Source organism: Cyprinus carpio, chromosome A23 (genome assembly GCF_018340385.1).
Source record: "Cyprinus carpio isolate SPL01 chromosome A23, ASM1834038v1, whole genome shotgun sequence".
Classification (NCBI taxonomy): Eukaryota; Metazoa; Chordata; class Actinopteri; order Cypriniformes; family Cyprinidae; genus Cyprinus; species Cyprinus carpio.
The window spans coordinates 3,005,046-3,031,659 of record NC_056594.1 but is presented as its reverse complement, the minus strand read 5'-3'; the positions used below and the strand labels follow the sequence as shown (position 1 = coordinate 3,031,659).

General features: G+C 33.6%; 1 protein-coding gene across 1 annotated transcript; it reads right to left on the bottom strand.

Moving 5' to 3' along the window:
- Positions 1-5,306: 5,306 nt before the first annotated feature.
- On the bottom strand, positions 5,307-25,895 carry LOC109057977 (cadherin-like protein 26). The gene is made up of 16 exons (XM_042712608.1): positions 25,707-25,895; positions 24,149-24,202; positions 23,485-23,580; positions 22,795-22,947; positions 22,516-22,663; positions 21,636-21,811; positions 21,432-21,560; positions 20,549-20,731; positions 19,868-20,139; positions 19,508-19,650; positions 19,050-19,277; positions 18,158-18,379; positions 17,867-17,994; positions 6,807-6,872; positions 6,210-6,266; positions 5,307-5,399 (listed from the first exon to the last, which is right to left on the bottom strand). Exons 1-16 carry the CDS (start codon positions 25,740-25,742, stop codon positions 5,322-5,324), a joined length of 2,169 nt encoding a protein of 722 aa, XP_042568542.1. The 5' UTR covers positions 25,743-25,895; the 3' UTR covers positions 5,307-5,321.
- Between the last annotated feature and the right edge of the window lie 719 nt (positions 25,896-26,614).

The following is a 26,614-nucleotide window of genomic DNA, read 5'->3' as shown; positions in this document are numbered from 1 at the left end:
CAGTTTGTCTCTGTCACTCACCATGTTCATCACTCCTCCACTGTTGGATATTTCCTGCCAGTTGTACTGAACGCCATACTGTAAGAGAAAGCATAAATCAGACAATATTTCACATCACCAAAGAACAATGTGACTTATAACCACGATTTATGATATTTCTTTCTTTCTTTCTTCCTTTAAATATTTGAATTAAGAGTTGAGTGAAAAAAGTGTTTTGAATAGAAAGAGCAATGCAATCTCATGGCAGTTCTTAAGTATTTTACATTTTGCTAATTTGTATGAATTTGTATAATGTCATTTGTACATTTTTGTATGATCTGCCTGCGCCCTGCTGATGGTTATGTTTTGGGGTGGACCATTTCATTACCAGTCACAATTCAAGGGAAATAACTAGGAAAAGCCAACAAGTCTCAACACTCCTTTGGATTAGAAATCTTTTTGATGCATTATCTTATCATCCCAGTACATTAGCACAATATTACAACATCACAGATCTACCGGGAAATCAACCTTTATATTTAAAGAAGAACAAGGGTGGAAAATGTCAGCAGAATGATGTAGGATTAATTCTTGTCAATCAGCACATTCCCTTGATTTGACACTCACCCCTGCAGAGCTTCCCTGCATACCGTTTTCAACCTTCCTGTATCCATCAGTAATCGGGAACTCAGGCTGGAACAGCAGAAATATGCAATCTGTTAGTAGCTTGTTATTTTAAATCACTTTCTTTCAGATCCTGTTGTTACTTAACAGTTAAAATCAGAACAGTTAGGTTAGAAATTAGCATTAGAAATTAAAATTAATTAAATATATACACACACACACACACACAATTGAGAATGGACAAAACATGTTTTAAAATGCAAGTTTTTATTATTTGATAATGCATTTATAAATTTGTATATATGTAACGAAACGTCTCAGCTAATGAACCATGTAAGGGAACAGATTTTTCTAAAAATGTAAATTTTTTCACTTCATAACTTAATTTGTATCAACTCTGTCAGACGCATTAAAAAGCAGGATATTTTAATTTGATCCACCCAATAACAGCGTAAAGTCTTCAGTTATGTAATAATGGCGTTCAGTAAAGGAGCTGAAGTGATCAAATAGATACATGTTTTACTATTTTAAAGCAATAAATTGTCAAAAGTTGACAAAAAATGACTAGAGTTGACAAAGGTTACACAATCATTTGTGTCAAGTTACTCCCAGAGGAATAATCAGAGTGATTTTAATTTATTTTTAATATTATTATTATTATTTATTTTTGTATTTTATTTATTATGATTAACCTCCCATTTTTGTATACATTGTAATGCTATTCAATCTTTGCACTCAATCAGAGAGGACATGACTTGTTTAAGAAAATCAGTATAGTTATTTTTGAATAATCATCTATGGGCTGGAAATATTTGTTTAATTTAACAACTTTTATTAGTTTTTTATTACAATAAGTTTCCCCAAAGCCTATAATTTAATTATCCAAAACAGACTTTAGTGGTAATGAATATGTGAAGTTCTGGCTAACTGAAATGCTCTTTAATGTGGTATGCTGTTTGCATTGTTTTCTTGCAGTTCTATAATAAATTAAGGTGGTCAGACTCTGAAGTATACGCATACAGTATGGCTTGCATGCTCCCCTTTAAATCACGAAATATACGTCAGAATATTATAAAGCCATCTTCCTTGGTTGCACAATACTCAAGTAATGATTGTAAACTCAGTTTGGTGTCTTTAGAAGACGTATCTATGCTGAATTTTACATAAATCACAACAATCCTGCAACAGCTGTTCAGCAACAGCTGGACAGGAGTCGTAGAGACTGCAAACCCGGACAGACTCCTCGAAGTGTGCCAGGTGGGAGCGGAGCGTTCACTGACCGTGCGTGCTCCGCTCCCAACAAAACAACACAACGATGGTGTGCATTCTCACCCGTAAAGTTTTGCCCTCAGGTCATCCATGATGTAGATGAGTTTGTTTCTTCATCAGAACAGATTTATAAGTCACTATATCTGACCTGAAGTGGGATGTGCCTTGACATTCTATTACAATTATTAATCTAATTCTAACCTAACATTTAACTCACAAACCAATGCTGACAAAACATTTCCACTTAGTAAAAGATTTAGTGTTCTTAACAACCAACAAGCACATGACTGCCATCATTTATTCAACATCATTACAATTTTAATTCACACTCCTGTATTTTGACATTCTGTTTATCTAGTAACACTTTACAATAGTGTTCAATACAGTTAACCAGCATGAACTATACACCTTTATAGCATTTATTAGTTAAGTCTACATGTACTGATACATTTTTTTTTGTATTATTAAGGTACATGAATTAACAAAAAGCAATTATATTAACATTGTTTTGTGAATTAACATCAAACTAGATACATAAATGCTGTAAAAACTGGATGTGATCCCATAAGGCATTAACTAATGTTAACATATTGAATATTTTTGTAAAGTGTTATCAAAAATCAGATAATATTTACACATACATTTTTAGAGAGGTTGTTCCTCAAAGAAAAAGTGAACATTGCATACAACGCCTCAGTCCCTCAGCACCCTCCACCTAAACCCTCAAGATTACTGAATTTAAAATCCTTACTTAAAAACCATTCGGGTGAAACAAACATAAACTATTTACAATACAATGAGCAATATGAAAGAAATAGATGAACACTGCATTGTGTGTAATGTAAATGTTATGTAATAAAAATTAATTCCAGCCACTCTTCATAAAACTTCTCTACAGTGAAAAAACCCAGGTGAAGAAAGGCCTTTTGAGTAAAAATGGAAGAGGGATGTAATGATGATCAATGGTGGCTTTTCTTTTCATGCTCAGAAGGGAAAGTTCACTCAAAAATGATTATTCATTCATTATTTACTCACCCTCATGTTCAGAAATTGCATGATGTTGTATTATGTTTTATGTTTCTTTCTTCTATGGAATATCCAGTCCAGTCAATGGGTTTATTATATATATATACAGTACACACACACACACACACACACACACACACACACACACACACACACACACACACACACACACATATATATATATATATATATATATATATATATATATATATATATATATATATATATATATATATAAAGAAAAAATTCAGAACTTTAAATTGTTAGAAAAAAATCAAAACTGTGAGATATAAACTCGTAACTGTGAGAAAATAGTTGCAATTTCCTTTTTTATATTTTATTTCGTGGTTGGACATGAGCTTCTGTATAGGATTGGATCGACATGAAGATGAGTAAATGATAGAATTGTCAGTTTTGGCCGGACTGTCCCTTTAAATACACAAGTGCAAATTGTGAAACAATATGATAGCTAAAGACAGCAAGTGCAGGAGAACCCCAGACAAACACTCAGTTACACAATCAGCGTAAATAATTGTTTTTGTGATGATCTTGAGATCCAAACAGAACAGCGGCTTGTCAGTGCATCAATCAGAGAAGAAGCTCACTGGTCACTGTGGAGACCACTAGAGTCCACGCCACCAACCACCTCTGATCCTCTCAGACATGCTGGTGGGATGCAGGCATGAGTTTTGATTTTAATCACCCAACATGCTTCCTTACACATCAATCGTGAGCGCAAATGCAAAGTGTATCCTATAGTTCCTTGAGGGCAGGCAGTATTGGCACTGAAGATGTAATGTTCACAGCTTATATCCATAATCATCCTGCACCTGTACAGGTTTAATGCTGCTTAATTTCAGGGCATGTCTTTGAGCAACAATGGCCTAGAGCACTTTCTCCAAAAAAACAAAAACAAAAAAAACAAACCAATTACCACACACACACACACACACACACACACACACACACACACACACAAACCTCCTTGGAACCCCTTTACAGCAACAAGCATTATAGAAATGTGGAAGGATATAAAGCCTCAAATCGTCATCCATTTTCACAGCCGGACATTCCTGCGCTCCATTGACTGTTGACAGATCCCACCCAGAGAGTTGAACTTGGGCCCGAGGGTCTGCAGAAAATCCAGGTTATCACCAAGGTTGCTAACAGTCAGCTGATCCAGTGACTGGCAGTCACTACCTCTCCCCTCATATGCATACTGATACGCGGAATAAGCTGGAAAGTCCCCCTGCTCTTCCGAAAACCCATTGATTTTCTATGGAATAAGACAGTGGAAAGAGAAATATCATAGTCTTAATGCTTATGCTGATACAGTGTGAATGTTTTTTTTTTTTTTCCTAGCAGCACTATCTGATGCTTCCACCTTGTGGTGTCTGCATGGTCTGCAGATCTTTGTATATTAATATTAAGTTATGCTATGAGGTACCTGGCAGATAGGTGGCGCCAGTGCATTGAATTTTCAACTAAGAACAAACTGAAGCAAGGTCACATTTCCACCAATAGTGTCAAAGCAAAATCATGCTGTGCAAGTTTTTTTTATTTTTATTTTTATTTTTTTATTTTTGTTCACATTAAACAAAGCTTTGTTTATTGACATTAACCTTAAAAAAGCATATTTTAAACATAATACGAAAAAGAAGGGGAAAAAATAATAAGAAAAAAATAAGAAAAAGTTTATAATATAAAACTGTACTTGCAGATATTATAATATTAATCAAATAAAAGGCTGCTTAGGTTTGGTGACCACACTTAAGTACACCTTTAAAAAGTGCACTTTATCAATTTAAAGTTTAAAGTACATTTTAAATCATTATGTTTCAACTATCTTCTGTCATACTTTAAGTGAGTATATATAAATATATGTTAAACACAATAAAATACACTAAAACATTATTTAATATACATAATATGTATATTTAATATTTTTAAAAAATCTTAAATTGACATTAATTGCACTTTTGTATAGTATGTTCATTCATATATTTATATAAGTATAAATTATACATGAAAATAAAAAATAAAAAAATAAAAAAAAATTATTATAATATTAAATGTTATTCTCTCTCTCTCTCTCTCTCTCTCTCTCTCTCTCTCTCTCTCTCTCTCTCTCTCTCTCTCTCTCTCTCTCAAAATCAGTCCAGATTTTGTGTTTTGTGTATTGGACTCACTCTGTCAATGTGTTCTGCCAGGTTCCTGTCTGTTTGAGCAATGCTGTATGTGCGGGACATCCGGCGGCTTTCATTTGAAAACAAGTGTCATATTTAATTTAGATGATTTATTTAAATTCACTTGTTATTTAACACTTTTAGATATTTCTACAATAAAAATGTTCTAAAAAGTTTCAGAATATTTATAGTTGATTAGTGTTTGAGGATCATTTCTTAAATTCCAACTTCTTTCTTTTATTTACATGAATTATTTGAAGAGCTTACCCTAAAGCTTTCCTTGTCCCTTCGAACCACTGACATCTTGTGATATGGCTTTAGAAAAAAAAGGGGGGGTTGCACAACTACATTATAAAATATCCATCATAATCATATATAACACTTTTACTGTATATACACTACTAGGCTTTTCAAATTTTTTGGGTCAGTACGTTTAAAAAAAAAATACTTTTATTCAGCAAGGATGCATTAAATTAAAATAACTAATAAAAATGTATCAATATTAGTGTTCATATTACAATGATTATCATGTGACACTGATGACTGAAGTAATGATGCTGTAAATCCAGCTTTGATCACAGGAATAAATTGTTATCGTTTATAAACTGTATTTTTAATCAAATAAATACAGCCTTGATGAACATAAGAGACTTAAACATAAAGAAACCTGCCCCCAAACTTTTGAACAGTAGTGTATAACACATTCATTTGTGTTTTATTATCTTTGTGGGGACTTCTATTGTTTTAATCTGAGCTAATTACATTTTCTGTAACATATTTTTTTCTACACTTGAAGCACCAGATCCATAATTTAGAAACAATCAACCAAACCACAATAAATGTTATACAACAAAAAAAGCAAGCAGTTCACACAAGCTTGCATTTAGAGACAAGCAATGTGGCCTCTAGACATGTTTTACAACTAAAAATCCTCTTAAAAAACAGCAGTTAAGAAGTATTGCACAAAGAATAAGAACATGTCAGTCCAGATGGATGTACAGTATGTTCAATAAATGTATGTTCAATAACATTTCAATAAACACCTTAGTCAAAATCCAAATTTTGTAGTTTTTTTACAGCTCTGCCATGCCTCAGGTGTTACAGCAGTTTGTCTCTGTCACTCACCATGTTCATCACTCCTCCACTGTTGGATATTTCCTGCCAGTTGTACTGAACGCCATACTGTAAGAGAAAGCATAAATCAGACAATATTTCACGTCACCAAAGAACAATGTGACTTATAACCACGATTTATGATATTTCTTTCTTTCTTTCTTCCTTTAAATATTTGAATTAAGAGTTGAGTGAAAAAAGTGTTTTGAATAGAAAGAGCAATGCAATCTCATGGCAGTTCTTAAGTATTTTACATTTTGCTCAATTGGTGGCTAATTTGTATGAATTTGTATAATGTCATTTGTACATTTTTGTATGATCTGCCTGCGCCCTGCTGATGGTTATGTTTTGGGGTGGACCATTTCATTACCAGTCACAATTCAAGGGAAATAACTAGGAAAAGCCAACAAGTCTCAACACTCCTTTGGATTAGAAATCTTTTTGATGCATTATCTTATCATCCCAGTACATTAGCACAATATTACAACATCACAGATCTACCGGGAAATCAACCTTTATATTTAAAGAAGAACAAGGGTGGAAAATGTCAGCAGAATGATGTAGGATTAATTCTTGTCAATCAGCACATTCCCTTGATTTGACACTCACCCCTGCAGAGCTTCCCTGCATACCGTTTTCAACCTTCCTGTATCCATCAGTAATCGGGAACTCAGGCTGCAACAGCAGAAATATGCAATCTGTTAGTAGCTTGTTATTTTAAATCACTTTCTTTCAGATCCTGTTGTTACTTAACAGTTAAAATCAGAACAGTTAGGTTAGAAATTAGCATTAGAAATTAAAATTAATTAAATATATACACACACACACACACAATTGAGAATGGACAAAACATGTTTTAAAATGCAAGTTTTTATTATTTGATAATGCATTTATAAATTTGTATATATGTAACGAAACGTCTCAGCTAATGAACCATGTAAGGGAACAGATTTTTTCTAAAAATGTAAATTTTTTCACTTCATAACTTAATTTGTATCAACTCTGTCAGACGCATTAAAAAGCAGGATATTTTAATTTGATCCACCCAATAACAGCGTAAAGTCTTCAGTTATGTAATAATGGCGTTCAGTAAAGGAGCTGAAGTGATCAAATAGATACGTTTTACTATTTTAAAGCAATAAATTGTCAAAAGTTGACAAAAAATGACTAGAGTTGACAAAGGTTACACATTCATTTGTGTCAAGTTCCTCCCAGAGGAATAATCATACTGATTTTAATTTATTTTTAATATTATTATTATTATTTATTTTTGTATTTTATTTATTATGATTAACCTCCCATTTTTGTATACATTGTAATGCTATTCAATCTTTGCACTCAATCAGAGAGGACATGACTTGTTTAAGAAAATCAGTATAGTTATTTTTGAATAATCATCTATGGGCTGGAAATATTTGTTTAATTTAACAACTTTTATTAGTTTTTTATTACAATAAGTTTCCCCAAAGCCTATAATTTAATTATCCAAAACAGACTTTAGTGGTAATGAATATGTGAAGTTCTGGCTAACTGAAATGCTCTTTAATGTGGTATGCTGTTTGCATTGTTTTCTTGCAGTTCTATAATAAATTAAGGTGGTCAGACTCTGAAGTATACGCATACAGTATGGCTTGCATGCTCCCCTTTAAATCACGAAATATACGTCAGAATATTATAAAGCCATCTTCCTTGGTTGCACAATACTCAAGTAATGATTGTAAACTCAGTTTGGTGTCTTTAGAAGACGTATCTATGCTGAATTTTACATAAATCACAACAATCCCGCAACAGCTGTTCAGCAACAGCTGGACAGGAGTCGTAGAGACTGCAAACCCGGACAGACTCCTCGAAGTGTGCCAGGTGGGAGCGGAGCGTTCACTGACCGTGCGTGCTCCGCTCCCAACAAAACAACACAACGATGGTGTGCATTCTCACCCATAAAGTTTTGCCCTCAGGTCATCCATGATGTAGATGAGTTTTTTTCTTCATCAGAACAGATTTATAAGTCACTATATCTGACCTGAAGTGGGATGTGCCTTGACATTCTATTACAATTATTAATCTAATTCTAACCTAACATTTAACTCACAAACCAATGCTGACAAAACATTTCCACTTAGTAAAAGATTTAGTGTTCTTAACAAACAACAAGCACATGACTGCCATCATTTATTCAACATCATTACAATTTTAATTCACACTCCTGTATTTTGACATTCTGTTTATCTAGTAACACTTTACAATAGTGTTCAATACAGTTAACCAGCATGAACTATACACCTTTATAGCATTTATTAGTTAAGTCTACATGTACTGATACATTTTTTTTTGTATTATTAACACCTTACCAGTTACCCCCCATTTTCAGCATAGAGACAGAAATGACATACCCAAAATAAAAAGGTTTCTGCTCATGATTCTTTCTGATTAGATACATAATCAACATATGTTCCACAAAGCTGACTCTTCAAAGTTTACTGTTCAGGAATCAGAAATTACTCAGACTGTTATGATAAGAAAGATTATAAACTCAACATAAAAACAAACTAGAAACCAACTAAGATAAAAACATGTTAAAAAAAATTTTTATTTAAATGTATGTGTGTTATGTCGTTGAAATAACATAGTGTAGCTAAAACGCCACAAGTCTACCAATGCTTCATTTGAAATTTCATAATATAATCTGTAAACTGTGAATTTTATGAAATATTTTCTAAGGCCATGTCGTGTGTTTTTTATAGAAGGCTAATCGGATTGATTTATGACCCCTGTCATCTTCTGTAAACTCACATGTAAAAGCTCTCATTTATGCTTTCTCATGTTTATTTGGCTCTGAACGACCCTCCATTCATGATTCTATTTTTCTCACGAAACGATCCTTTCACACCTCCGCCAGGTATGACACATTATCGCATTATTCTTTTTATCATTATTCTTTTGTTTTTATAATCCGCCATTATTAGCCTTGTTGTTGTGGTATTTTAAGGTCTACAAAGACACAAATCTTCAGTTTCCAGTATTCATTTGCCCCACTTTTTATTAAAGCCTTACTATTAAAAATACAACAAAACATTTTTCTTACGACCTTACGTGAATTATTATGAAAAAAATGCATTATGAAGAAGAACCGCACCTGTTATCTAGCAGCATTAGAGCCGTTAGCACAAGCTATATCAGACTATTTATGAAATTATTAGTAGCACTTTTACTCAAAACTCACTTTAAAACCCCCGATCGAGTGTGTTTGTAATAACTTCCTTTTGCGAGCACAAGTGGAATTTGGTCGTTTACTGTTGTAAAAATATTGCTATTTATTTAGAGCCTTTTACATCGCTGCACAAGTTAGCATTTCAGATGTACATTTTCAATATTTTTCTATAAAAATGTCCCAAATCTCAAGAAAATCGCATACCAAGCATTTTACTATCGTCGGTATCGCGTGTTTATTGTTTGTGGATACTGTGTCGTGGGTAACAGGAGGTGTATCTGTGTTGTTGTGGTCAATATCAAATCGCGGATGTACATGAAGCATGTGACACGATGTGACGTTGTTTTGTTATGGGACTCTAAGATTGACAAGGCGAAGGACGAATCAGAGTCTGTGTGAGGACAACAGCGCGTGCACGAAGCTCGGCACACACACATACAGCGCTGGGAGAGGCTAGTTTATCATCAGACTCGCGTAAAATCAGTGGAAATGAATAGAAATGATTATATTCTGTCTGAGAAATATGAAGGTTCAAACATCCAGTAAATATATCAATATATCTCCGTAGATATGCATCTTTGGGTCTATAACCCTTTTTGACTCTGTTCAGTGAGTCTATTTGAACACAAATAAACCACTGCTGACGTGACTGAATATGAATGGAGTGGTGAATTTCTATTCAAAATTTGGCAAATAATACGGATTTTTATTATTTGCACTCCTGACATAAATTAATAAATAACTGTCACTGCAACAATGTTTTATCAAAACAGTGGTCAAATATCGAAGCTAGAGTCTTTAAACTTTCATCTGATGCACAGTTTCTCCAGATCAAGTAAGAGAGTGATGTTTAACGTGCTGTGAAAGTGAAACAATAATAATCTGGGGCCGTCTGCGATCTTTGACGGCTAAGGGGTTTTAAGGTACATGAATTAACAAAAAGCAATTATATTAACATTGATTTGTGAATTAACATCAAACTAGATACATAAATACTGTAAAAATTGGATGTGATCCCATAAGGCATTAACTAATGTTAACATATTGAATATTTTTGTAAAGTGTTATCAAAAATCAGATAATATTTACACATACATTTTTAGAGAGGTTGTTCCTCAAAGAAAAAGTGAACATTGCATACAACGCCTCATCCCCTCAGCACCCTCAACCTAAACCCTCAAGATTACTGAATTTAAAATCCTTCTTAAAACCATTCGGGTGAAACAAACACATAAACTATTTACAATATATGAGCAATATGAAAGAAATAGAGATGAACACTGCATTTGTGTGTATGTAAATGTTATGTAATAAAAATTAATCCCAGCCACTCTTCATAAAACTTCTCTACAGTGAAAAAACCCAGGAAGAAATGAAGAAAGGCCCTTTTGAGTAAAAAATGGAAGAGGGATGTAATGGATGATCAATGGTGGCTTTTCTTTTTCATGCTCAGAAAAGGGGAAAGTTCACTCAAAAAATGATTATTCATTCATTATTTACTCACCCTCCATGTTTCAGAAATTGCATGATGTTGTATTATGTTTTATGTTTCTTTCTTCTATGGAATATCCAGTCCAGTCAAACGGGTTTATTATATATATATATACAGTACACACACACACAACACACACACACACACACACATATATATATATATATATATATATATACATATATAAGAAAAAATTCAGAACTTTAAATTGTTAGAAAAAAATCAAAACTGTGAGATATAAACTCGTAACTGTGAGAAAATAGTTGCAATTTCCTTTTTTATATTTTATTTCGTGGTTGGACATGAGCTTCTGTATAGGATTGGATCGACATGAAGATGAGTAAATGATAGAATTGTCATTTTTGGGCCGGACTGTCCCTTTAAATACACAAGTGCAAATTGTGAAACAATATGGTAGCTAAAGACAGCAAGTGCAGGAGAACCCCAGACAAACACTCAGTTACACAATCAGCGTAAATAATTGTTTTTGTGATGATCTTGAGATCCAAACAGAACAGCGGCTTGTCAGTGCATCAATCAGAGAAGAAGCTCACTGGTCACTGTGGAGACCACTAGAGTCCACGCCACCAACCACCTCTGATCCTCTCAGACAAGCTGGTGTGATGCAGGCATGAGTTTTGATTTTAATCACCCAACATGCTTCCTTACACATCCATCGTGAGCGCAAATGCGCAAAGTGTATCCTATAGTTTCCGTTGAGGGCAGGCAGTATTGGCACTGAAGATGTAATGTTCACAGCTTATATCCATAATCATCCTGCACCTGTACAGGTTTAATGCTGCTTAATTTCAGGGCATGTCTTTGAGCAACAATGGCCTAGAGCACTTTCTCCAAAAAAAAAAAAACAAAAAAAAAAAAAACCAATTACCACACACACACACACACACACACACACACACACAAACCTCCTTGGAACCCCTTTACAGCAACAAGCATTATAGAAATGTGGAAGGATATAAAGCCTCAAATCGTCATCCATTTTCACAGCCGGACATTCCTGTGCTCCATTGACTGTTTGACAGATCCCACCCAGAAGAGTTGACACTGGGCCCGAGGGTCTGCAGGAAATCCAGGTTATCACCAAGGTTGCTAACAGTCAGCTGATCCAGTGACTGGCAGTCACTACCTCTCCCCTCATATGCATACTGATACGCGGAATAAGCTGGAAAGTCCCCCTGCTCTTTCGAAAAAACCCATTGATTTTCTATGGAATAAGACAGTGGAAAGAGAAATATCATAGTCTTAATGCTTATGCTGATACAGTGTGAATGTTTTTTTTTCCTAGCAGCACTATCTGATGCTTCCACCTTGTGGTGTCTGCATGGTCTGCAGATCTTTGTATATTAATATTGAGTTATGCTATGAGGTACCTGGCAGATAGGTGGCGCCAGTGCATTGAATCTTCAACTAAGAACAAACTGAAGCAAGGTCACCTTTCCACCAATAGTGTCAAAGCATAATCATGCTGTGCAAGTTTTTATTTATTTATTTATTTTTATTTATTTATTTTTTGTTCACATTAAACAAAGCTTTGTTTATTGACATTAACCTTTAAAAGCATATTTTAAACATAATACGAAAAAGAAGGGGGAAAAAATAATAAGAAAAAAATAAGAAAAAGTTTATAATATAACAACGTACTTGCAGATAATATAATATCGAATCAAATAAAGGCTGCTTAGGTTTGGTGACCACACTTAATTACACCTTTACAAAGTGCACTTTATCAATTTAAAGTTTAAAGTACTTTTAAATCATTATGTTTCAACTATCTTCTGTCATACTTTTAAGTGAGTATATATAAATATATGTTAAACACAATAAAATACACACTAAAACATTATTTAATATACATAATAATGTATATTTAATATTTTTTAAAAAATCTTAAATTTTGACCATTAATGTGCACTTTTTGTATAGTATGTTTCATTAATATATTTTATAAGTCCTAATATACATGAAAATTAAAAATGAAAAAATAAAAAAAATATTTATTATAAATTAAAAATATTATTATAATCTCTATCATTTATTCTCTCTCTCTCTCTCTCTCTCTCTCTCTCTCTCTCTCTCTCTCATATTCAGGTCCAGATTTTGTGTTTTTGTGTATTGGACTCACTCTGTCAATGTGTTCTTGCCAGGTTCCTGTCGGTTTTGAGCAATGCTGTATGTGCGGGACAATCCGCGGGCTGGGGCATTCTTGAAAAACAATTGTCATATTTAATTTAGATGATTTTATTTAAATCACTTGTTATTTAACCTTTTGAGATATTTCTATAATATTTCTAAAATGTTCTAAAAAGTTTCAGAATATTTATAGTTGAATTAGTGTTTGAGGATCATTTCTTAAATCCAACTTTTTTCTTTATTTATATGAATTAATTTAAGAGCTAACAAATAAAGCTTTCCGAGAAGCTTTCCTCCCTTCGAAACCACTGACATGTTTGATATGCGCTTAGAAAAAAAAAAGGGGGGGGGGGGGGGGGTGTTGCACAACTATCATTTATAAAATATCCATCAAAATCATAATAACACTTTTACTGTATATACACTACTAGGCTTTTCAATTTTTTTGGGTCAGTACGTTTAAAAAAAAATAATAATACTTTTATTCAGCAAGGAATGCATTAACTTAAAATAACTAAATAAAAATGTATCAATATTGATGTTTCCATATTACAATGATTATCATGTGGACACTGATGACTGACAGTAATGATGCTGTAAATCCAGCTTGGATCACAGGAATAATGATGTTAATCGTTTATAAACTGTATTTTTTATCAAATAACATACAGCCTTGATGAACATAAGAGACTTAACATTAAGGGATATAAAAACCTGCCCCCCAAACTTTTTGAACAGTAGTGTATAACACATTCATTTGTGTTTTATTATCTTTGTGGGGACTTCTATTGTTTTAATCTGAGCTAATTACATTTTCTGTAACATATTTTTTTCTACACTTGAAGTACCAGCTTCATATTTTTGCAAGGTTTTGCCAAAGCACACTTACTGTGAGAGCACAGAGTAAGCAAGCAGTTCACACAAGCTTGCATTTAGAGACAAGCAATGTGGCCTCTAGACATGTTTTACAACTAAAAATCCTCTTTGTAAAAAACGAGCAGGTTAAGAGTATTGCACAAAGAATAAGAACATGTCAGTCCAGATGGATGTACAGTATGTTCAATAAATGTATGTTCAATACATTTCAATAAACCAAGTTACAGTCAAAAATCCAAATTGTTGTAGTTTTTTTACAGCTCTGCCATGCCTCAGGTGTTACAGCAGTTTTGTCTCTGTCACACTCCACCTGATTTCATCACTCCTCCACTGTTTGGATATTTCCTGCCATTGTACTGAAACGCCATACTGTAATAGAAAGCATAAATCAGCAATATTTCACATCACAAAGGAACAATGTGACTTATAACCACGATTTATGATATTTTCTTTCTTTCTTTCCTTCCTTTAAATATTTAGAATTAAAGGTTGAGTGAAAAAGGTGTTTTGAATAGACAAAGAGCAATGCTCAACACTGATGGCAGTTCTTAAGTATTTTACATTTTGCTCAATTTGGTGGCTAATTTGTATGAAGAACGTCTGTATAAATGTATCATTGTACATTTTTGTATGATCTGCCCTGCCGGCCCTGCTGATGGTTATGTTTTTGGGTGGACCATTTCATTACCAGCTCACAATTCAAGGGAACATAACTAGAAAAGCCAACAAGTCTCAACACTCCTGCCCATTGGGATTAGAAATCTTTTTGATGCCATTTAATTCTTATCAATTCCCCAGTACATCTTAGCACAATATTACAACAACATCACAGATCCTACCCGGGAAAAATAAACTTATATTTAAATAAGAACAAGGGTGAAAAACGTCCAGCAGAATGATGTAGGATTAATTCTTGTCAATCAGCACATTCCCATTCCCTTGATTTTGACACTCCCCCCCTGCAGAGCTTTCCCTGCATACCGTTTTCAACCTTCCTGTATCCATCAGTAGATCGGAACTCAGGCTGGAACAGCATACTGCGCAAATATGCAATCTGTTAGTAGCTTGTTATTTTAACTCACTTTTTCAGATCCTGTTGTTACTGTTATTTGTACAGTTTAAAATCAGAACAGTTAGGTTAGAAATTCGCATTGAAATTAAAATTAATTAACTATATACCACGACAACACACCACAATTGAGAATGGACAAAACATGTAGATTTTAAAATGCAAGTTTTTATTATTTGATAATGCTATTTATAAGTTGTATATATGTAACGAACGTCTCAGCTAATGAACCATGTAAGGGAACAGATTTTCTAAAAATGTACATTTATTTTTTCACTTCAATACTTAATTTGTATCAACTCTGTCAGACGCATTAAAAAGCAGGATATTTTAAATTTGATCCACCCAATAACAGCGTAAAGTCCTTCATTATGTCATAATGGCGATGCAGTAAAGGAAGCTGAAGTGATCAAAATAGATACATGTTTTACTATTTTTAAAGCAATAAACTTGTCAAACGTGACAAAAAAATGACTAGAGTTTACAAAGGTACACATTCATTTGTGTCAAGTTCCTCCCAAGAGAATTACATCAGCGTGATTTTAATTTCTTTTTAATATTATTGCATTATTATTTATTCTTGTATTTTTATTTTATTATGATTAACCTCCCCATTTTTGTCTACTACATTGTAATGCTATTCACAATCTTTGCACTCGAATCAACGAGGACATGACTTGTTTAAAAGGAATCAGTATAGTTTTTTTGAATAATATCATCTATGGGCTGGAAATATTTGTTTAATTTAATAACTTTTATTAGTTTTTTTTATTACAATAAGTTTTCCCCAAAGCCTATAATTTAATTATCCAAAACAGACTTTAGTGGTAATGAATATGTGAAGTTCTGGCTAACTGAAATGCTCTTTAATGTGGTATGCTGTTTGCATTGTTTTCTTTTTCTTGCAGTTCTATAATAAATTAAGGTGGTCAGACTCTGAATGTATACGCATACAGTCTGGCTTTGCATGCTCGTCCCTTTAAAATCACGAAACTATACGTCAGAATATTATAAAGCCATCTTCCTTTTCCTTGGTTGGCACAATACTCAATTAATGATTGTAAACTCAGTTTGGTGTCTTTAGAAGATGTATCTATGCTGAATTTTACATAAATCACAACAATCCCGGGTAATGGGCTCAGCCATTGATACAAGGCTGCAGCGGAAGTTTTTTATGCTACTATTTGAAACACTTTAATTTTGAAAGTGGAAGTGTGATAATGGCCTATTAGCAGCTCCACGGAGGGCCTCCACATCATGCATTAAAATTGTTTAATAAACAGCTAGCCATGCATTATCGCTTAAATATGTATACATTCTTTTTGTTAAACTGTTTGTCTAAGCCATAGAAGAACTATGTGCCTAAATTATGTCTCTTGTCTAATTTAGTTCAAGCAATTTCCCATCAAACACAACCAGATATTTAATCAAAATCTCAAAAGCTGTTTTTTTTAATACATATACTGACTATTCTCCCTCTCTCTCTCTCTCTCTCTCTCTCTCTCTCGTCTCTATATTGGTGGTATATTATCTATATATATATATATATATATATATATACAATCTTTTGTGCAAAAGTGTATACAGTATATACAGTATATACAGTATATACACACTTATACACTATTGCAAAAAAGATTGGGATTGGTAAAATGTTTTAAAATCTCATACCCACCAAGGCTGCATTTATTTGATCAAAAAGTAAAAATGTATTTTATCCTTGTGATCAGAGCTGATTTTTCAGCATAATTACTTAATTACAGTCTTCAGTGTCACACGATCCTTCAGAAATCATTCTGATATGCTGATTGGATTTGCTAAACAATAAAAATATCATAAAATTATAAAAATTTAAAAAATTTATTTCTATATTTTTACTAATATAAAATTAAAAAAAAACACACAAGAACAGCATTTATTTGTAATTTATTTGCATCCTTGATTAACAAAGTAGTAATTTCTTTAAAAATAAAAAGTCTTACTGACCCTGGGGCAACACATGAAATCATTTGATTATGATAATAAAATCATCAAACACACAAACAAACAAAAAAAAGAAGCTTGACAGCCAAATTACAACAAGTGTATATTACCAGCATGTAGTTATCAGCCTGCTTTTATGTGTTAGTCTGACAGACAGCGTGTAGCAACATGCAGAGCTTTTATTTCGGTAGAACTCATCTAGGGATTCTGTTCACTGTGCCAAAATACAACAACATACTTTTCTAATCCTGTGGCTTTCAGCCATGTAGGCATTAGGCCAATGAGAAAATCAAAAAAACAAACAAACTTGTATTTACTAGTGCAGAAGCAATTTTCAAGCTTTCCTTCCAACTGGCATTTGAGCAAACCCTGACTCAGGCTGAGAAGAAAAAAAAATGATGATCACATGTTCTGCTTAGACCACAGGTGTTGCTTGTAAAATTGCACCAAATATTCTCAGGTAAACAGGTTCAGGCTTTATTTGCAAATATCAGAGTAAACACTTTGGAATGTTCTAGAAACACATACAGTTACACATAAATAACCTGTTCATTTGTAATGAAACAAAATGGATTTTTGATGCAGGTACAAATCAATCTCATTCGAAAAAATACCAAATTATATTCTTCAAAATGATCAAAATATGCATTCAGGTTTCATTTATTTCAGATGGATAAATACCAGCCCATGAAAACGGTCTGTGAATAAATGATTGTGTCTTATATTTGTGTCATATGCATATGCAACACAAGACACACAAAGAAGAGACCTCAAATACCAAATTATACTTATTAATAAATGAAACTCAGGCACACAATGGATGGCTTCGACAGTTCCTTCTACTAAATTCATAACTTTAAACGCTCAACAAGACTGATGGTTTCACATACCTTATAGATTGAGCGTCCTCCCTCCTCATTGTATTTTGAAAGGGTTTGGATGCCCTCGTCCTGCAGGTTCAGAGGAATGTGCTGACAGCTCATGCTTTTACAGTCACAGTAGAAACAAAAGAGTAGAACTGCAAAACAACAAAGTGTTATTATATAACATACATATTACACAAAAACAAATCATGAGTAAAAAAATTATCCACCATAATAACAACACCACCACAACAAAAGTGCTTATACAATCAAATTAGTGGACCCGAACTGTTGTTGTAGGCTGTATTTGAAACTCACAGGCCATTAGGAGAAGTCCAGCAAACAGGAGACCGATGGCTGCTGGACCCAGTCTTGAGGAGAAAGGAAGACGACCACGACACGTGTTGATTCTCGTACACTCACACACAACCACCTGAAGAACGTCTTCTGATTGCAGCCCCTGCTGATCCTGTATCTTCAAAGGAATGGAGTAGTTTCCATACGGCAGACTCGTCAAACTTATCAGAGAGGTGTTTGTTCCTATAGTACAAACCCAGCAAAACAATGATGATGGTGTGAAACAGGGTAAACTTAATGTAAAACCACAAAAAAGCATTTATATTATATCTCCAAAAAAAAAACAAACAAAACATTTCATTTAATTTACAAGCAAACAAACCACAGGCATGTCTCACTGGTAACACTTTAGTTCAGAGACCAATTCTCACTATTAACTAGTTTCTTATTAGCATATTTGCTGTTTATTAGTTCTTATAAAGCACATATTAATGCCTTATTCTACATGACCATATTTTAGATCCCTTAATCTGACCCTTATTAACTACCTTATTAATTACTGATAAACAGCAAATTAGGAGTTTATTGATGGAAAAGTCATAGTTAATACTAATAGTTAGGTAATAGTGAGAACTGACTGGCCCCTAAACTTAAATATTAGGGAAAAATCTTCTTACCAATGTAATTAGTAAAATTCAAGAAATGTTTTGGATAAGCAAGTCCTAGTATCTAATGCAATTCTCATGTAAATGTAAATGTATCATGTTTTTTATATTTTTGCTAGACACAAAAAAGAAATGTATTATTTTATCATTAGTTTATTATTGTACAACCAACTGATGAAGCCAGATAATGAATCATCCTCACCCATTATCAGTGTAACTGTAAATGAAGTAAATGTGCGTGGCCTGACCTGTGGTGGGATCCAGCTTCCAGAGACTCTTCAGCTTTTCCTCTCCTCCCAGAAAGAAGCTAAAAGGATTTGCAAACGGAGGGCTGTCAAGGTCTCTTGGTGTCACATCCACACGATCGACTTTGTTCCCGCACATGACCATATTTTTGGAGATGAGATAGGGAGCATTATCGTTTAAGTCACCTAGGTAGACCAATACGGTACAAGTACCTGTAGCTGGAGGCTTTCCTGTGAACAGCATGTGGAAAAAGGTCAGTAACAGCAGAGATTAAATTAGTGTTCTTAAGAACAATATGTATCTATATATATATATATATATTATATATATATATATATATATATATATATATATATATTTTTTTTTTTTTTTTTTTTTTTTTTTTCCCAATGTTTTTGCAAAAGTTTGGATTGTGTTGAACATCTTGAGAACATATAGGTCCAGAGGGGATGATGCTTACCGTCATCTATAGAGTGCACCACGAGTGTGTAGATGCCATTTTTGACAAATGGAGACTCCCGGTCCATCGTCTCAACTGTTGTGATCTTTCCTGTCTTCCGATCCAAACTCACCCATTTGGCTGGGTCTTCTACTAACTCATACCTACATATACACATACAGACTGTAAAACACGTTTACTCTCTGTTACATCACCGTCCAGTTTCCTTTACATCTCTGGTGTGTGTGTGTGTGTGTGTAACTAAAATTGTATGTTTTATTAATTTTATATTTGCATTTTATATAATACATTTATATATACACACTTTTTTTCATATACAATATCATTGAAAAGTTTAGGGTCTGTGCACCTCAACCACACCTGAGTTTGTTAATGTCCGAGTCCTCATCTTGGACCTGTGGCACGAACAACACATCCCCTTTAGGTCCGTTTTCATTCCGGTAGACTTTTTCTACTTGATTCTTAAACACCGGGGGATCGTTCACATCAGTGACTTTCACTGCCACTTTGGCAGTGTTTGGTTTTGGTCTAGTACCTATTACGGGTTTTCCATCAACACACTGAAATAATTTCTGCTCGTTTTCGACTGCTATCTCCAGCTCTGTGATCTCAGTTTTCTCAAAATTTTTCCCCTGTGAAAATACAAACATATTAAAAGCTGTCCATCTTGTGAACACAATATGAAACTAGCATGTGTATTGAAAGAAATAACTGTAACAGGTGGTTGTGTAAACCAGGTGAAGTCTGTTTTTCACTTCTATAAATTCAACTGAAAAAGAAGCAATGGCTACCATCAACAAACAGTTGACAGTAACCAGTGACTTCCATAGTTTAAAAAAAAAAAAAAAAAAAAAAAAAAAAAAAAAAAAAAAATAATATCTCTATATATATATATATATATATATATATATATATGTAAGTCAATGGGAAGCAGCAACTCTTTGGTACCAATGTTCATTCAATATCTTCTTTTGTATCTACTATTCCTTTAAGCTTTTCTAAGAAGATAATGACATTTTTAAAGGGAACAATGGCATTTACCTTGATAACAGTCAGCACACCTTCATTGGTTTTGGGGTCTGTCTCAATCTTATAATTTAATTCTTCATTGCCCTTCAGGATGGAGAACACTGCTCTTGAAGCAGGCGTGTTCGGTGTGTCCTTGTCTGTGATGCCGATTCTTAGAATCTCTTTTAATTCCATTTCCATCACTTCAGTGTTGTACTGTTACACACACATATATTCATTTATATCAAAGCATATCATATCAGATACCGCTCATTAAAAAGCCTAAAAAAAGCCTATATACAGTACATTAAGGATAAAACCAGCTAACAAAAATATGTTCTAATATATTTTTTTGTAAAGTTCCCATTAAGTTATGAAAACAATATTTCTGAATGTTCTCTAAGTGTTCAAAATGTGTATTTTTTTAATGTTTTCATTTTTCTAGTAATAATGTTAAGAGCATTACATTTTATTATTTTGCAAACCTAATGGGAATGTTACATTGAACTGAACAAGTAGCCGCATTAAAAAAAAAAAAGTAGAACATAAAAAAGTTTTGAGACATTATTAAAAACTTTGAGTGAATGTTCTATAAACGTTACTGAGAAAACGATTGTACATAAATGTTGATAGATAAAAGAACATTGCCAGAAGGTTAGCCAAAGTTCTGAATTAGTACCTAGCAGCATTTAAATATATTATATATATAAAACAGGTTTCCCAAACACTTCTGTCATTGGTCAGCTCAAAACTCACGCAACTGGCTGACCCAGTGTTTCAGTGTCAGACAGCATGTTTTGAAAGCACCACACATTCACAGTGTTTACATTTTCTTAAAACATCACTCAACACATGGCTTCCTTATACTGTAGTTCTGTGCATAATAAACTGCAATTGTGTGAGTAGCCTGACTCACCGTGGCCGAACTGAACTCTGGGGGATGGGTGTTATAATCAGTGATGTCCAGAATAACAGTTGCAGTTGAAGACATTGTAGGTTCGCCATGATCCTTCGCATCAACTAGCACTGTATATTGTTTTTCTTTCTAAAATACCGGAGACAGAAGAGATGAGAAATACTGAAAAATGCTGAAAACGTGCATTCGACATCAGTTACTCACATCATAATCAAAGCATCCTGTGAAGGCGAGCTGTTTGACTCTAGTGGTCCCAGGCATGTCCCTTATGGTAAATTTTGGTGAGGCAGGGTTTTGTTTCACCACCGACATGGTGAACTCGGAATTAGGAGTATCTTTCAGATCATTGTCATGAGCTTGTAATGTTGCTTGGAGTACGCCTATTAAAACAAGAATGATTAGAAAGAGAGAACAATCTCTCTGCTTGCCATTTATTTATAACAGTTTAGTTTCAATAACTGCTTTTGGATTGGGAGGGAAGTTTTGACATTTTAAAAGTTATAGTATGATAAAATATTACAATTAATTATTTTATCTGAAAAGATCAAGAACAACAAGATTCCTCAAAATATGATGAATCAAAAATCATAACACTGGATTTCTAACAGTATTACAGCGTGTCATTCCTCTGTCACCAAATAGAATTTATGTTTTCAAACAGATTTCCATACTTTAAAAAAAAAGTTACAAAAGCTGTCAGTGGGGTGGTACTCTTTCAAAAGGTACTTATATGTACCTTTTAGTTACTATTATGTACACTTTAGGTACTTATATGTATCTTCAAGGTATTAAGGTGCACCCTTTATGGGTAAATAAGGTACAAAAAAGTACCTATTCAAAGGGTACTGCCCCACTGACTGCTTTTGGGCCTTTTTTTTCAGAGCGTTCAGGCCACTCCTCCATCATTGGTAGAAAAACAGTTTAGCCCCACCCCTAACTCACGCCATTGGTTTAGTCAATGTTGTACCCTACAAATGGCTGACTTACTGTAGTCTACGTATATTAAGTTATGATTAAAGAAGGCATTGTAAGAGGAAAAACTGCATGCTTTATCTTCATATATGCAGTAAAATGTTCTCTGAACCTTCAGGCGTGTTCTCTGGAACTGATACACGGATAGTGCTCAGAGGGAACTCAGGTCTATTGTCATTTTTGTCCTTTATTTCTACATCAAATGCCAGCGTTTTGTCCACCAGGTCATCAGTTTTCTTGTCCAGCACATCAAAGTCCAACTACAAAAGAATCAAAAAGCCACAGTGAACTACATCAATATAAACTGAATAAGTCCGTTTTTTGAATTCCGCTGTATTGTTTTGTTAGCATTAGTGTCATTACAAATTCAACAAATCTTGTTTTGTCTTACGTGGAAGAAGTGGTACTCTTCTCTGTCGATGGGCCGGTGTACGTGTACAATCCCAGAGTTTTCATCAATGCTAAACAAACCAAATGGTTTCTCTGTCACCCCTTGTCCTCTGATGCGGAACTTGACGTTTTCCTGCTTTTTGTCGTTGTACATCTAGCATCAATTAAACCAAAAATACATGACAATCACGTACAGTTCAATTTATGATGATTAATGTATTTGCATCCATTATTAAGATTGTAAATCTATTACGACATTCAAGCCTACATCAACCAAATGACATCTCATGAAACATGAAAAAATTAGCATTGAGTTTTATGGATTTTAGTTTTATGTCTCTAGCTTTAATTCTAGTGAACATACTGTCCATACAGCACACATTGAACATTTATTCATTTTGTTTACACTTTTATCCAAAGAGACCTGCGAATGAGTATTTCTCTTTTAGTAACATGGCAAAAAAATATTTTGGGCCAAACAAATGCTCTCCAAAAATAGTGCTCCTCCACCTAACACTATTAGCAAGTAGCATAATCATATGCTATAATGAAAGCCTGTGGGCTCTCTATAAAAATACAACCTTACCCAAATATCCCGAATAGGGCAACACAGAAAAGAACACAGCGCTCGTAAAGAGATTTTATGAGGAACACAAACAGGCTGAATGATCAGTGACGGGGGTGAAGTTACCTGTGTTACTATAGAAGGATACGGTCCAGGCATGTTCTCTTCCAGATCAATGGTGGACAGAACCCATCTTCTCTTTGAACGAATAAGAACAGCATCCTTTGAGATAAAGAGAGATGTAATGAGTGATCAGTTGTAAAAAAGCTACAGACGAATTTCTGATTCAAACGGAACACCTCTCTGATTCTGGAATTCTGGGAATTTAATTTAATTCCTTTATAATTTGACAGAATAGAGATGATATATTAAATTAGGAAAACAAGTACTATTACTTTAAATTATATATATATATATATATATATATATATATATATATATATATATATATATATATATATATATATATATATAATAGTAAAATACATAAAGCTCATTAGATCCTGTGTGACCCTGTGGAACCTCACTGAACTCAATATGGAAAGACTTAAGAATGAAGTCTGAAGATTTTGACTGATTTTTAAAATCTTCTGTTTGATAGTAAGGTGTCTTTCAAAGATACTTTTTTTATTTAATGTTTTTCTTACGTGATGTAACGTGTATTTAAATTTAAATGAAGTCTTGTATTATTGTATTATCTTGTATTATGGGATTTGAAGTCGAGGGACAAGTTGTGTCAAAACTGTTAGCTTAAATATTATGTGCTGATCTGGTCTTTTATATGACCTACCCGCTTTTCCCGATTGCTGGTATCATTTTTGATTGAAGCGGCTCCATCAACAACCTAGTGAATAGACAAAAATAAGGTTATATTAATTAATAAACATACAATTATTAAACTAACAAGAGATTCAATAGAAACCCTTCTTAGTGTCTGATAAATTCGTTTTCTGTATCATTGTCATGTTTAAGCACACACATATAATATTATTGTGATATAAAAAACATATAACTTCACTGTTCTGTGACTGTTTAAACAAACATTTTAAAAGTTTAATACATAGGGAGTTACTGAAATTGTAACCCCTGGAATGAGCAATAAACACTTGCACTGTATAGTAATACCTTCCTGTAAAACTCATAAACCTTGGCTATATATATATATATATATATATATATATATATATGTGTGTGTGTGTGTGTGTGTGTGTGTGTGTGTATTGATTGACATTCTTTTCATTTTCTTTTAATAACACTTTGTCATGTTGTCTAGCTTGTTTTAAGAATGAGTATCACAGCTACCATAAGAAACAACAAACCATAAACATCATTATATCAAATGCCTTACTAACGTCAAAGGCGTTATAAAAGATGCTGTGGTTAAACATTCTCACACCCAATGTGCAACATTTATAGATGGTTCAATCGTCAAAAAAAAAAAAAAATGTACTCTTTTTAAATTACATATATTTTAAGGTCCTTGAATGGGAAACTATAAAAAACTTGGGAAAGCATGGGAAGCTTATAGGGTGTTAGTTCGTCTGCACAATCCAGACAGTAAACACCCCAAATGGTTTTAGATCCCCTAACGTTTGGTGAGGTGACCTGAGTATGGCTCAATTGAATGGATGTTAAAGGTTCTTCATGGAACCGTGACAATGCCAAGAACCTTTATTTTAAGAAACAGCATGATTGCTAACTCATGAATTATAACCACTCAAAGTGGAACTGACACCACGCTAGCTATCTATGGAAAACACAAGGAAGCGACATCACAGGTAAACAAATGATTTAAAAACGTTATCTGTTGCCATAGAAATGTCACTTGATAAGAACAGCAAATGTGTTTCATAAACCATGGATGAATCCATTCCATGTTTAGTTCCTCCTCAACAAGTGTATGACTTTTTGTACCCTCCAACTGCTACATAGTAGCCTAAACCATGAAAACTTCCTTCGTGATAACCAGTATTATATTACACCCAGAAATGACATATATTGTGAATTTTTAGTATTCATTTAAAGTTTCAAAGACAACTATATAGAGAATTGTAGTAGGGTATTTCTCTTAAATGTATTCTAATCACTTTTGCATATGTCTGTAGTCATTTTGTAGCACCAATTTTTAACAACTGCAATTTATTTATAAGTCTAGTTTATTGTGGTTTTATTATGTGAGATTTCTAAAAGCTCCAATTAGACAGTTTAGTCAACACTTTATTAATGGGAGACTAGAGGATGCAATACAGATTAGATTAGATTAAAGATGAAATAAAATAATTAACAATAATGATTATAATGATAAAAGGTGACTCACTGGAAAAAAGAAAAAAAAAAAGGTTACTCACAGCAAGTAGAATCAGGAAGAAGGTGCTCCTCATCATTCTGCTGCGCTCCTGTTTGCAAACGCTCTCACAATGTCAGATCAGCACCTGTGGCAATTACCTTAACTGTGTGTGTGTGTTTATGTGTGTGTGTAAGCGGTGCCTAAGTATATAGTGAGTCATCTACACGGAAACCCTTCAGGGCAGCAGTCTGGGAGTGGAAATATGTAGCGAACAGCGAGTGAGGTTTTACCTTTTATTCCCTTCAGGACAAACAGGTAGCTCAGCTTGCCATCTGCCAAGTGAAACTGAGCAATTTTGGCAGTAAGCCTGTTTTTATAAGCAGATCAAACATTAAACCCTGCTGCTTATATGCAAATGACATAACTCGACCAGTCTGTTTCAAGCCTGAGCTTGTATTTACTTATACATTTATCTGAGGAGGTTGTGAACATGTAAAAACCCATGCTGCGATTTGCATGAAAGTGGTCTAAAAAAAAGTGCCTGTTACTTTTACATTTTCCCAGTAACCACCCAGAACACCCTAGTAACACAAAGCAATGGTCTGGCAACCGCCATCAACACACTAACATTTTGGTGAGCTTGATATTCACATTTCCTCTCAAAATGCATTTTTGTTTTTAATATAGTTTGCTATTTCAGTGAATATATTTCTATTGGAATACAGGTGCATCTCAATAAATTAGAATGTTGTGGAAAAGTTAATTTATTTCAGTAATTCAACTCAAATTGTGAAACTCATTTATGAAATAAATTCAGTGCACACAGACTGAAGTAAGTCTTTGGTTCTTTTAATTGTGATTATTTTGGCTCACATTTAACAAAAACCCACCAATTCACTCTCTTAACAAATTAGAATACTTCATAAGACCAATAAAAAAAAATAAAAAAAAATCATTTTTATTGAAAAT

Bases quoted from the DNA above. Each gene is read 5' to 3' on its own strand.
- LOC109057977 (XM_042712608.1), bottom strand. From the start codon at position 25,742: ATGATGAGGAGCACCTTCTTCCTGATTCTACTTGCT. The intron at 18,380-19,049 runs GTCAGGCCACGC...TTTGTACTATAG, and splicing joins GAAGCTGGATCCCACCACAG to GAACAAACACCTCTCTGATA. The intron at 17,995-18,157 runs GTGAGTTTCAAA...GTTGTTTTGCAG, and splicing joins TGGACTTCTCCTAATGGCCT to TTCTACTCTTTTGTTTCTAC.